Source organism: Macaca fascicularis, chromosome 3, assembly GCF_037993035.2.
Source record: "Macaca fascicularis isolate 582-1 chromosome 3, T2T-MFA8v1.1".
NCBI classification, from domain to species: domain Eukaryota; kingdom Metazoa; phylum Chordata; class Mammalia; order Primates; family Cercopithecidae; genus Macaca; species Macaca fascicularis.
The window spans coordinates 47855919-47868855 of record NC_088377.1 but is presented as its reverse complement, the minus strand read 5'-3'; the positions used below and the strand labels follow the sequence as shown (position 1 = coordinate 47868855).

General features: G+C 50.8%; 1 protein-coding gene across 1 annotated transcript in view; it reads right to left on the bottom strand.

Moving 5' to 3' along the window:
• Nucleotides 1-12937, bottom strand: part of MYH16 (myosin heavy chain 16) — a 74214-nt gene that overhangs the window by 32469 nt on the left and 28808 nt on the right. The window contains exons 19-22 of the mRNA NM_001431098.1: nucleotides 9251-9387; nucleotides 6905-6986; nucleotides 2547-2720; nucleotides 560-787 (exon numbers count right to left, since the gene is read on the bottom strand). Coding sequence (NP_001418027.1) covers nucleotides 560-787; nucleotides 2547-2720; nucleotides 6905-6986; nucleotides 9251-9387 — 621 coding nt within the window. The remainder of the gene's footprint in view (nucleotides 1-559; nucleotides 788-2546; nucleotides 2721-6904; nucleotides 6987-9250; nucleotides 9388-12937) is intronic.

Here is a 12937-nt window from a genome sequence, read left to right as displayed (position 1 = left end):
GTCCCATGCAGTGACACTTACCGCACATGGCTGCTGAGCACCTGTAATGTGGCTTGTGCAACCGAGGAATTGCATTTTAAGTTGTAAATTAATGGATGTGACAATAGCTCCATGTGGGCTGGGTATGGTGGCTCATGCCTGTAATCCCAGCACTTTGGGAGGCCAAGGCGGGCAGATCACCTGAGGTCAGGTGTTCAAGATGAGTCTGGCCAACATGGCAAAACCCTGTCTCCACTAAAAATACAAAAATAGTTGGGCATGGTGGCGCCACACCTGTAGTTCCAGCTACTTAGGAGGCGGAGGTATGAGAATCACTGGAACCCGGGAGGGGGAGGTTGCAGTGAGCCAAGATCGCACCATTGCACTCCAGCCTGGGTGACAGAGTGAGAGCGAGACTCTGTCTCAAAACAAACAAAAAAGCTCAAAAAAACAAAAAAACCAAAAAAACGCCGCATATGGTCAGTGGTCAGGGCACTGGGCGTAGCCACCATAGGGGCTTCAGGTATGGCCCCTGACGGTGGCCTGAGAAAAGCGTGGCAGGGCCCTGGCCTCTCCTCACCTGCTTCTCCTTCTCTGTCTTGGCCAGTGTGGTTTCCAGGCCCTCCAGGTCCCGCTTCAGGTCACTCAGCTCCCCCTCCAGCTTGCGCTTGGCAGCACTCAGCGAGGCCGCTGTGCCCTCTTCCTCCTCCAGCCGCTCCTGCATGTCTGAGATCTGGCTCTCCAGATCCATCTTGGTCTTCATCATCTGTGTCAGGCGCTCCTCTGCATCCATCAGGTTCTCTTGCTCCTGTTGGGAGAAAGAGCCCCAGTGGCAGGCAGGGTCCAGGCAAAGACCACACAGCCTTGAGCTGAACAAATGTGTCCTGGGGGTTGGACAAGGGGCCGGGCTATCTCTGAGCTCCTTTTTTTTGTTTTTTGTTTTTTTTGAGTCAGGGTTTTGCTTTGTTGTTCAGGCTGGAGTGCAGTGGTGTGATCACAGCTCACTGCAGTCTTGACCTCCTGGGCTCAAGCAATCCTCCCACCTCATCCTTCCAAGTAGCTGAGGCTACAGGTACACACTGCAATGCCCAGCTAAGTTTTTTATTTTTATTTTTGAAACAGGGTCTCGCTCTGTCACCCAGGCTGGGGTGCAGTGGCACAATCATGGCTCACTGCAGTCTCGACCTTCTAGGCTTAAGCAATCCTCCCACTTCAGCCTCCTGAGTAGCTGGGACTACAGATGTGCCACCACACTCAGCTAATTTTTAAACTTTTTTGTAGAGATGGGGTTTCACTATGTTGCCCAGGCTGGTCTGGAATTCCTGGGCTCAAGCATTCCTCCTGCCTTGGCCTCCCAGAGTGTTGGGTTTACGAGCATGAACCATTGCACCTGGCCCAGGATGATTCTTCCATCACTTTAGTCTTGCCCAGCCTCAGCCTCCACAAACAAAATGGGGATATCAGTTCAAGCAACTTCTCAGGGGTCTGAAGAGGATACTGAGAAATGATGTTGGAGGCCTTTGGGGACGGTGAAAAGAAAATGCAAGTGCCACACATACTCATGGCTGCAGAGAGAGCCGTGGCAGAGCAGGGAGGACTGAAGATGGAACTGGGCCCCTTCCAGGCCTGGGTTTTCTACTAAGGGGCCTGGGACTTTGATCAAATCTCTAAATGTCTGCCAAACTGAGTTTTTCTACCCTGTATGACGCACGTGAAAATCGGGTGTCTTAACAGGGGGGTGGTGAGAGTCAAATCAGGGAAGGAATAGGAAAAACTTTGCAAACCAGAAGGACCCCAGCAGTGAATTCACCACGGGACATTTAGTCAGGCATCCTTCAGAAATGACATCGTTTATTCTTCCCTGCTGTGTTTCCCTGGACAGGTGAGGAAAAGGAGGCTTGGAGAGGGTAAATTGCCAAGTTCGTAGGGCAGAGCCCAGCCCTGACTCCAGGGGACGCTGTTCTCACCCCATCTCGTGGCCACCATCCCTGGACTTTCCCTGCAGGCAGGTCCTGTAGCTGTGTATGCCCAGCCTGCTGCTGTGTGCAAATAAGAGTTTGATGGAGACCAGGCACAAGGGCTCACACCTGTAATCCCAGCTCTTTGGGAGGCCGAAATGGGAGGATCACTTGAGGCTGGGAGTTTGAGACCAGCCTGGGCAACAGTGAGACCCTGTCTCTACAAAAAATACAAAAAATTGGCTGGGCGTGGTGGTATAGTCCCAGCTACTTGGGAGGCTGAGGTGGGAGGATCACTTGTGTCCAGGAGATGGAGGCTGCTGTGAGCTGTGATCAAGCCACCTCACTCCAACCTGGGCAACAGAGCAAGACCCTGTCCCTGTCTGTCTGTCTGTCTGTCTGTCTGTCTCTCTCTCTCTCTCTGACACACACACACACACACAAATTGGATGGAGACCTTTTGGTAGTTGGGTCGAGGGTGACCTTGTATGCTGGAGAATTTCCCGTGGTCTGGAGGGACACGGATTTTCAAAAGAGCTCGCCCTTCCTCCCTCCCAGGGTCAAGGCTGTACTGGGTTCCCCACCCTTCTCCCCAGCGACCCCACGTACAGCCTGCAGCTGAATGGTGAGGTCATTCTTCTCCTGGCTGAGCGTGGCTGTCTTCTCCTCCAGTTCCTTGACCTTGTTTACCAGCTCCTGGGTCTTGGTCATGGCTTGCCTGAGCTCCTCCTCCTTGGCCTTCATCTCCTCCTCTTGCCGAGCCACATTCAGGAGCGGCTTGACCTGGGCAATGAGCAACACCAAAGAGCGTTAGGAGAATGGGCTTTGCCAGGGGGTAGACGGAGGGCGGTGGAGTCTCTGCCTCAGGTGTGACCTCACCGCACCACTGTGGTGGGAAGCAGCTTTGCTGTAACTCTGGGGTGGGGTCCCTCTCCACAGACGCCACCAGGCTGAACTTGTGTAAAGCATCCCTGGCCTCAACAGAGAAGGCCCATCCTCACCTAGGACAATTCTTAGGATGCTCTTTAATCCTGAGTGACATGGAGTCAGGTATCCTCAGCATCTGGGTGCCCCATGGCTTACATCTGTTCTGCATGTTGTGTAGACACCAGGAGCCCCGGTGAAATCACAGCCTTGGGATCCCCTCCCTCCTTCCTTCCCTACTGAATCCTCCCACTCTCTGGCGCTCTCAGTTTCTGTCTCTGTCTGTCTGTTTGCTGTCTCTCTCTCACCCACTGTTTCTCTCTCTCTCTGTGTCTCTGTCTTTCTCCTGCCATTCCTATCTCTGCCTCTCTTCTCAGTCTCTCTGTTGCTCTGCTCCCTCTCTGTTTTTCTCTCTCCCTGTCTCTCTTTCTCTGTGTCTCTTTCTCTGTCTCATGCTGTCTCTATCTTTGTCTCTCTCTCTGCCTGTCTCTGTTGTGCCGTCTCTCTCTTTGTTTCTCTCTCTCTCATTTTCTGTGCAGTTCTCTTTGTTTTTCTCTATGTGTGTATCTCTCTGTCTCTTACTCTTTCTCTCTCTCTCTCTCTGTCTCTCACTTATTTCATCTTTTCTCTAACATGAAGTCCTACCTCTCGACTTGGCCTTGCAGGCCTTCCACAATGTAGCCCCTTCCCTCCTCCTGCACTGTGTGGAGGAGGAGGGCTGACACTTCCCACCCTGGCCGGTGACCCTGCCCCTGTGTCTATAGGGCTGGGCCTTCTTTGCCATTTAGCCAGGAGCATTTGCTCCTACTCTGCACCCGCAACACCCACCGGGACCTCTCTGTGCACTTGACCCTTCTCACCTGCACTGGAGCACCAGGCTCCATCCAGTCCCACCACCCGTATTCTGCCCTGCATCTGCAAGCCCCTCAAAGACCTCCTCCCATCCCTTGAGGGTTCCTAAAACACCTAGCAGAGCTGGTGGGGCAGATCCCCTGGGAACCACAGAAACATTATACCATAGATACTATAGATACATAGTCAATAGATACATTTCCCAGGAGGGAAAATGACCTAGACACGGATTTGGGAGGAGGGACAGCCTGCGCCCCTTTTGAAAGATAACAGATAAACCTCGTTCATTGCCAGCCTGGCTGTTGAGAATCTGAAATGTCACAGTGGCAAAGCTGGCATGAAAAGGTTGCAGTAACCACTATACCTTGCCGCTGTGTAGCACTTTTTATTCAATGGAAACCTACTACAAGTGTTTTTTCATTGACCCAGCCTATCCAGCTTTGTTAAATAAGATTAGAACTTAGTTAGAATACTAAGAGGAGAGGATTAAAAAAAAATAAAAAAAATAAAAAAATAAAAAGGCCAGGCGCGATGGTTCATGCCTGTAATCCCAGCACTTTGGGAGGCTGAGGCGGGCGGATCTCCTGAGGTCAGGAGTTCAAGACCAGCCAGGCCAACATGGTGAAATCCCGTGTCTACTAAATATACAAAAAAATTAGTCAGGTGTGGTGGTGGGTGCCTGTAGTCCCAGCTACTCAGGAGGCTGAGGCAGGAGAATCGCTTGAACCCGGGAGGCAGAGGTTGCAGTGAGCCAGATCGTGCCACTGCACTCCAGCCTGAGCAACAGAGCAAGATTTTGTCTCAACGACGACAACTAATTAGAACAGGACCTTGCTCTGTCAGGTCTAATTAGTAACGAGCAGGGGAGTTCACAGCTGTTGCTACCATGTCTTGCTCAGAAGGAACCTTAAAGGCCATTGGCCTGGGTCTTCCCAGAGTCTAATTGTATACCAAGGGATCTGGTGAGATGCATTCAAGCATAGACACCCTTTGATTTGAGTTGTGAAATAGTTACTTTAATAGGTAATTTAAAAAATGAAAAAGAACTCAAATCCACAATTTTGTGGATAATCTTTGCTTAGGATGAGGTTAAAGCAGGTAAGACTGCAGAGTTTCCTTTTAAAGTAAAATTTGTGGCTGGGAACAGTGGCTTACACCTGTAATTCCAGGAGGCTGGGGAGTATCACTTGAGGTCAGGAGTTCAAGACTGGCTGGGGTAATGTAGCAAGACCCTCTCTCTACAAAAAGTTTAAAAATGAGCTGGGTAGGCGCTGTGCACCTGTAATCTCAGCCATTTGGGAGGGCGAGGTGGGAGGATTGCTTGAGGCCAGGAGTTTGAGACCAGCCTGGGCAACATAGCAAGACCCTGTCTCTTCAACAACAAAAATTAAAAATTAGCTGGGCATGGTGGCACACACCTATAGTCCCAGCCATTTGGGAGGCTGAGGTAGAAGGATTGCTTGAGCCCAGGAGTTTGAGGCTGCAGTGAGCTATGATTGTATCACTGTACTCCAGCCTGGGCAACAGAGTCAGACCCTGTCTGAATTTTTTTTTTTTTTTCCAAAATAGAAAAGCGAGGCCAGGTGCAGTGACTCACATCTGTAATCCCAGCAGCACTTTGGGAGGCCAAAGCAGGCGGATCACCTGAGGTCAGGAGTTTGAGACCGGCCTGGCCAACATGGTAAAACCCTGTCTCTACTAAAAATACAAAAATTAGCCAGGTATGGTGGCAGATGCTTGTAATCCCAGATAGGAGGCTGAGGCAGGAAAATAACTTGAACCCTGGAGGCGGAGTTTGCAGTGAGCCGAGATTGTGCCACTGCACTCCAGCCTAGGTGACAGAGTGAGACTCCGTCTCAAAAAAAAAAAAAAAAAAAAAAAAAAGTGAATGAATGTAAAGAAAGGTGAGTCATGGAACAGGCGGAGAAAGCCAGGCAGCACCTGCAACGCCTGGCCTTTGAGACATGCTCTTCTAGATTCCTCTCCAATCCCAGGTCCTCCAGGGCCGGCTTGTGTGTGGATACATTTGGGGAAGCAGAACTTACTATTCCTCCCTTTCCGTTTGTGGTGGGTGCTGATTGTTAGCCGGTTCTTTGACAGGAGTGTAAAGAAACTTCCTTGTGAGCTTTGGAGGACTCAGGGCCACCCGAGATGACTCAGAGCCTGTCCCCACCCTCTGTGGGTCCTCCTTTCTCCTGAACACAGCTGCCTGGTGCCTGACTCCCTCCTCTGGTGCCCAGGGACATGTTCCCTCTTAATGGTGGCCCCAGCACAGGTGTGATTGGGCCCATGTACATGGCTGGTGGCCTCCTACCTTGGTTGAGGGTGGCCTGGCTGCTTGGGACTTCTGTGGGTCCTACTGGCTGGCTGACTCACTTACCACACTCACTGCTGTTTCGGAAGAACAGGAGATGAGAGGTCAGACCTTATTTCCCGAGGTTCCTCCAGCTCTAAACCAAGAACTCACTGGAGCTGAAGATACCTCAACATGCCCAGGGGCAAGGAGTCAATAATCAAGCTCACTTTTTTTGGTGGGGGTGGTATGGCGCTCTCTATCTCAAGTGGATTTTATTTTGAGGGATGAGATGGAAGGCAGAAAGACACTTCCTCTCCTCTCCCTTCCTTTCTTCTCTCCCTTCCTTTCCTCTCTCTCTTCCTTTCCTCTCTCTCTTCCTTTCCTCTCTCTCTTCCTTTCCTCTCTCTCTTCCTTTCCTCTCTCCCTTCCTTTCCTCTCTCCCTTCCTTTCCTCTCTCTCTTCCTTTCCTCTCTCCCTTCCTTTCCTCTCTCTCTTCCTTTCCTCTCTCCCTTCCTTTCCTCTCTCTCTTCCTTTCCTCTCTCCCTTCCTTTCCTCTTTCTCTTCCTTTCCTCTCTCTCTTCCTTTCTTTTCTTTTGAAATGGGGTCTCACTGTGTTGCCCAGGCTGGTCTCAAACTCCTGGCCTCAAGCAATCTTCCTGCCTCAGCCTCCCAAAGGGCTGGGATTACAGATGTGAGCCACTGTGCCTGGCCCCATGATTTTTCTTAGGGAGGAATTAGTCCCTGTCTGGACAGAGGCTAGATTTTGTCTCTAAGGCGCCCTCATTTTCAAACTGTTCTTGCAGCCTCTCCTGAGGGGCACCTCCGTCCAGGATTGAGCCCTCCCCCAGCCCACAGGCAGTAGCAGTCCCCACTGGCCTGGCCCCTTGGCCCTCACCTTGTTATACAGCTTCCACCACCCCCAGAAACGGAGCTGCAGGAACTTGCGCACGTTCCGCTGAATGACTTTCAGGCCCATTCTGTGAAAAGAATCCAGGGTTGAATGGGTTACAATGAAGGTGTTAGGACCTGGCTTCCCTGGGGAAGGAGCAGGGCCTGGAAATAGAAGCCAGCAGATCTTGTCCAGACACCAAAGTGCTTTCTCAAGACCCAGCATTGCCCATGTGGTCTGGGGCAGGGAGATTCACGTTGGTGTCAGAGCTTAGCAGCACGATAAAGGAACTGAAGTGAAACCTGATGGAACCAGGTCCCTCCCAGATGGCACAAGGCTGAGACAGACCAGTCATTGACTCCTGCATTTTCCCTCCTCCACCAGAAATCACCCATTAGTCTCTGAATCCCACGGATCTGCAAAGATGCTGGAATCCACCCATGTCTTGTTCCCTGCAGCTTCATTCAACTGCCATTTATTGAGGACCTCCTGTGCACCAAGGCCCTGGGGTGAATCAGGCCAAGATCCCTCACATCAGCCCCTAACTGATGTCCCTGCCTTCAGTCCAGGGCTGCAGGTGGCCTGCTGATGGGAACAGGAATTCATTACTAATTCTATGGCCACAAAGAAATAGAGTGAATCACAGGTCATCTGGGATGGACCTAACTTTTTGTTTTTGTTTTTGTTTTTGAGACAGGGTCTCACTCTGTTACCCAGGCTAGAGGGCAATGGTGCAATTATGGCTTACTGGAACTTTGTACTCCCTGGTTCAAGCGATCCTCCTGCCTCAGCCTCCAAAGTAGCTGGGACTACAGGCATGCACCACCACCCGCTATCTTTTTTTTTTTTTTTTTGTAGAGATGGGGTCTCCCTATCTACTGTTGCCCAGGCTGGTCTCAAACTCCTGAGCTCAAGTGATCTCCCACCTTGGCTTCTCAAAGTGCTGGGATTACAGGTATGGCCGGACCCGGTCATTTTTAAATTACCAGGTTAGGGAGATGGCTGAAAAACATGATTCGAAGAGCAGGTATGTGGGGTGAGAATTGCTGAGTTCTAATCCTGGCTCTGCATGAACCTATCCCAGTTCCTTAACCTCTCAGACCTCAGTTTCCACATCTGTAAAGTGGGGGTGTTGGCCCTACCATGCCCCTCTCACAGCATCATTACGTGAATCAAGTAAGAGGAAGGCTGTGAAAGTGACTTGAAACTGTAAAGAGAGGGTTTATATTAGTTGTTTCCTGTTAGGGGTTAAGCTGTGTCCTCTGAAAGGATATGTTGAAGTCCTAACCGCCAATACCTAGGAAGGGAACCTTGTTTGGGAATAGGGTCTCAGCAAATGTAACTAGTTAAGATGAGGTGGTCATAATGGAGTAAGGTGGACCCTAATTCAATGACTGGTGTCCATATAAAAAGAGGGAAGACGGGCTGGGTGCAGTGGTTCACGCCTATAATCGCAACACTTTGAGAAGCTGAGGCAGGTGGATTGCTTGAGCCCAGGAGTTTGAGATGAGCCTGGGCAACATAGGGAGACCTTGTCTCTACCAAAAAAAAAAAAAAATTAGCCAGGTGTGGTACTGTGCACCTGTAGTCCTAGCTACTCAGGAGGCTGAGGTGGGAAGATCAAGCCCAAGAGGTTGAGGCTGCCGTGAGCTATGATCACACCACTGTATTCCAGCCTGGGCCACAGAGCAAGACCCCATCCCCCTTCAAAAATAAAATTTAAGGCGATGGATATCCCAGTTATCCTGATTTTGTTATATGAATGTATCAAGTTATCATATACAACCCAAAATATGCATATCTATTAGGTATCAGTAAAAAAAGTTTACAAAATTCCTGTCATTTGAAACCACCCAGTGTGTGAACTTGGTTGCAGCAGCTCTGAGAGACTGGGATCTGAGAGACAGGGCTCCTTTTTTTTTTTTTTTTTTTTTTGAGACAGAGTTTTGTTTCTGTCGCCCAGGCTAGAGTGCAATGGCACGATCTTGGCTCACTGCAACCTCCGCCTCCCGGGTTCAAGCGATTCTCCTGCCTCAACCTCCCAAGTAGCTGGAATTGTAGGCACCCACCACCATGCCCAGCTAATTTTTGTATTTTTTGTAGAGACGGGGTTTCACCATGTTGGCCAGGCTGGTCTCAAACTCCTGACCTCAGGTTATCCTCCCACCTTGGCCTCCCAATGTGCTGGGATTACAGGCATGAGCCACCACACCTGGCCAGCCACACGGGGTTCTTTGTGCCATCAAAGATGTTGGCATCCACCCCTTGCCTACCACGCGGTGTGGCTAGTGGAGCTGGCCCTGAGTACGTGTGGCTCCTCTGGGCCTTTGTGTCGGTGTTTGTGAGTGCTACCTTCGTTCCAGCATCTTCTTGAACTCCACCCTCATGAGGAAGCCCCGGAGGCGACACTGCAGCATCGTCATGATCTTGGCCAGACGCTCGTCCCTCATGTCCTCAAGCTTGGCCAGGATGCCCGCACGGAAGAACACCTGGGGGAAAGACGGCATGCCTTTGAAAAAGCCCGGCTGTCACCGATGGCAGCCACTTGGGGGAGCTTTAAATCAAAGAAGGGTTTTTGTTTTTTGTTGTTTGTTTTCTTTTTGTTTTTGAGAAAGGATCTCTCTCTCTCATCCAGGCTGGAGTGCAGTGGCGTCACTATGGATCACTGCAGCCTCGACCTGCCGAGCTTAAGCAATCCTCCCATCTCAGTCTCCCGAGTAGCTGAAACTACAGGCACATGCCACCATGCCTGGCTAAATTTATTATTATTATTGTAGAGATATGGTATCCAGACTGGGCCTCCCAAAGTACTGGGATTACAGGCATGTGCCACCATGTCCATTTTTAATTTTTAATTAAAAAAATTTTTTTCTGAGATGAAGTCTGGCTATGTTGCCCAGGCTGGCCTTGAACTCCTGGACTCAAGTGACCTTCCTACCTCAGCCTCCCAAAAGGCAGGAATTATAGACATAAGCCACCATGCCCCGCCTATTGATGTTTTAAAAATCCCCCCAGGCCAGACACGATGATTCACACCTGTAATCCCAGTGCCTTGGGAGGCCAAGGAGGGCAGATCATGAGATCAGGAGTTCGAGACCAGCCTGGCCAACATGGTGAAACCCCATCTCTATTAAAAATACAAAAAATTAGCCAGGCGTGCTGGCAGGTGCCTGTAATCCCAGCTACTTGGGAGGCTGAGGCAGGAGAATCACTTGAACCCGGGAGGCAGAGGTTGCAGTGAGCCAAGACAGTGCCACTGCACTCTAGCCTGGGAAACAGAGTGAGATTCCATCTCAAAAAAATAAACAAACAAACAAACAAAAAAAACTCCCCAGATGAGTCTAGTGTATAGCCAAGGTTGAGAACTTTGTTCTAGAGAAACTCCTGCACAGGACCATGAGCAAGGATGTTCACAGCAGCACTGCAGTACCGTGTGGCAGTGACAATGTCACCTACCAGTGAGGATGAAGCTTAGAAACATGGCGAAGCGATAAAAGCACGTCATGGAGGAATATCACAGAGGGTGTGTCAAGTATGATACTTCCATGAAGCTCAAAACCAAGCACGACCTGCAGGCATATGTGCTCAAGCTATTTTTGAAAGGTAACGAAATGAGCCAGGTGGTGTGGCTTCTGCCTGTAATCCCAACGCTTTGGGAGGCCAAGGTGGGAGGATCACTTGAACCCAGGAGTTGGAGAATAGCCTTGGCAACATACTGAGACCGCATCTCTATAAAAAATACAAAAATTAGCCAGGTGTGGAGGTGTGCACCCGTAGTCCCAGCTACTCGGGAGGCTGAGGTGGGAGAATCGCTTGAGCCCAGCAGTTTGAAGCTGCAGTGAGCTGTGATCATGTCACTGCACTCCAGCCTGGGCGACAGAGCAAGGCCATGTCTCTTAAGAAAAAAAAAAAAAAAAAAGAATGGTTCATGTCAGAATTCAAGACAGGGTTACTCCTAGGGGTGGGAAGCGGGTGGGGGAGGAAAGACATGTAAGGTTGACATTCTGGGCTTTTCAGTGGGTTCACAGGGTGCTGGTTTTATTATTATGTTTCATAATGTAACACCTTTTTACAGGCTTCAAATAGGACATAATAGAAACTTTTAGAAGGAGAGAAGGTGCCAGGAGACCTGCATTCTGGCCTTAGCCTGCCTTGGATGTGCTGTGTGTCTGACTGTGGTTAAGTCACTATCCCTTTGGGGGACCTAGGCCTCCTCTCCTATCTGGGGAGAATGCCGCCTGCAGGGCCCCTGGGACCTCTGAGCTGCAGGAGCCCAAGATGCCACACGGGGCCAGGGAGGACAGCACCCAGCTGAGCCACTGTGGGCAAAAGATGAGGAAGAATGCTCTCTGCCCCCTAAAAGGCCCCCAAGGAGCTGGACATCGCAAGGTAGAGAAATCGGGCTTGATGTCATAAAACGTTTCCTGATATTTCAAAATTAATTGGCGGTGAGGTTTGGTCTTTGAAACAAGCATGTGGCTGGGGGTGGGGCCCACCTGAGCCACCTCCAAACATAGGAACGCCATTTGCAGTCAGAACCATCCTGTTCTTTGTTCTGCTCCTGCTGCCGGTCTACCTAGTCCTCAGGGAGCAAAGCTGTCCCCAGCAGCCCTGGGCCTTCCCCTGGAACTGACGTGCCTCATGCAACCCTTGTACAACAGTAGGATGCTGTCTGTTTGGCCAGGTGGTAAATGGGCCAGATTCTGAGCTGTGCCAGATTCTGAGATACCAGCTCCGGCTTCCCTGGCCACACGACCGGCGCCAGTGGGCCCGATGCCGACTAGCTGTGTCCCGCCTCGTTCTGTGAAGTTGGGCATGCCATCTCCACCCCCTCTCCAGGCTTTCTTAAGTTCCCCATCTGTCAAGGGTGGGTGGGGAAAGGAGGGGCCTGCTGGTTTCTAAGATTCTTTCCAGCTCAAGTATTCAACGATCCTGTCTCCAAACCTCGAGTGTCCCCCGCAAGTCAATCGAGCTATTTACAGCACATCTTAATTGTGAAGGAGGCCAAAACAAACAGTTCCGGCAGGTTCTAGGGCAGTGTTACAATTCCACACACACAGTGTTATAAAGCAAGCTCCAGGGAGTGAGGGACTCGTTCTGTTCTCTTCACTGTGTGTCCCTAGAGCCTGGAACCCTGCCTGGCACACAGTAGGCACACCATAAGTGTTTGCTGAGTGACCAGATGCATTAGAGGCACAGGCATGCTGGAAGCTCTCATGCCAAGCCTGCGTCATGCTTGAGAACTTGGAAGGAGAAATGATCTGCTCCAGGCAGCTCAGAGGTAGGCTTTGAGCCCGGCTCTCCTGACTGCAAAGCCAGTGAACCTCCTGTGTCATGGGGCGATCATGTTGGGGTGCAGTCTGTTGGTGGGGGGCAGGTGGGGCGGCTATGGAAGGACATCTGGCACCACTGGCCTGGCCAGCCTTTACAACCCCACCAGGATGCTGCGGGGCCAGGAAATGGGATAGACCCAGGGCAACTCAGGCCCCATGAGTCAGGAGCAGGAGGCTGCTCTGTCTGAGTCAGTCCCGACTCAGCCGCCGGCTCAGAGCTGGGCTTACAGTGCTTCATTGTCCAGGTTCCGCCCAAGCAAACTTCCCCATGGGTCAGATCCGGGACCTTGATTCTGATTGGCCCTTTTTATTCTTGGAAACTCAAGGCTGAGGCCAGGTGCAGTGGCTTATGCCTGTAATCCCAGCGCTTTGGGAGGCTGAGGCAGGAGGATTGCTTGAGCCCAGGAGTTTGAGACCAGCCTGGGCAAAGAGTGAGACCCCATCCCTACAAATAATTTAAAACATTAACTGGGTGTGATGATGTATGCCTTAAGTCCCAGCTACTTGGGAGGCTGAGGCAGGAGGATCACTTGAGCCTGGGAGTTCCAGGTTGTAGTGAGCTATGATTGTGCCACTGCACTCCAGGAAGACCCTGTCTCAAACAAAACAAAGCGTAGGGTTCTAAGAAATATTCTACCATGATTGACTTCCCCTCTGAGCTGAACTGGGTTCTATGCATGTTGCCTCTAATCTCCCCAAATTCTAT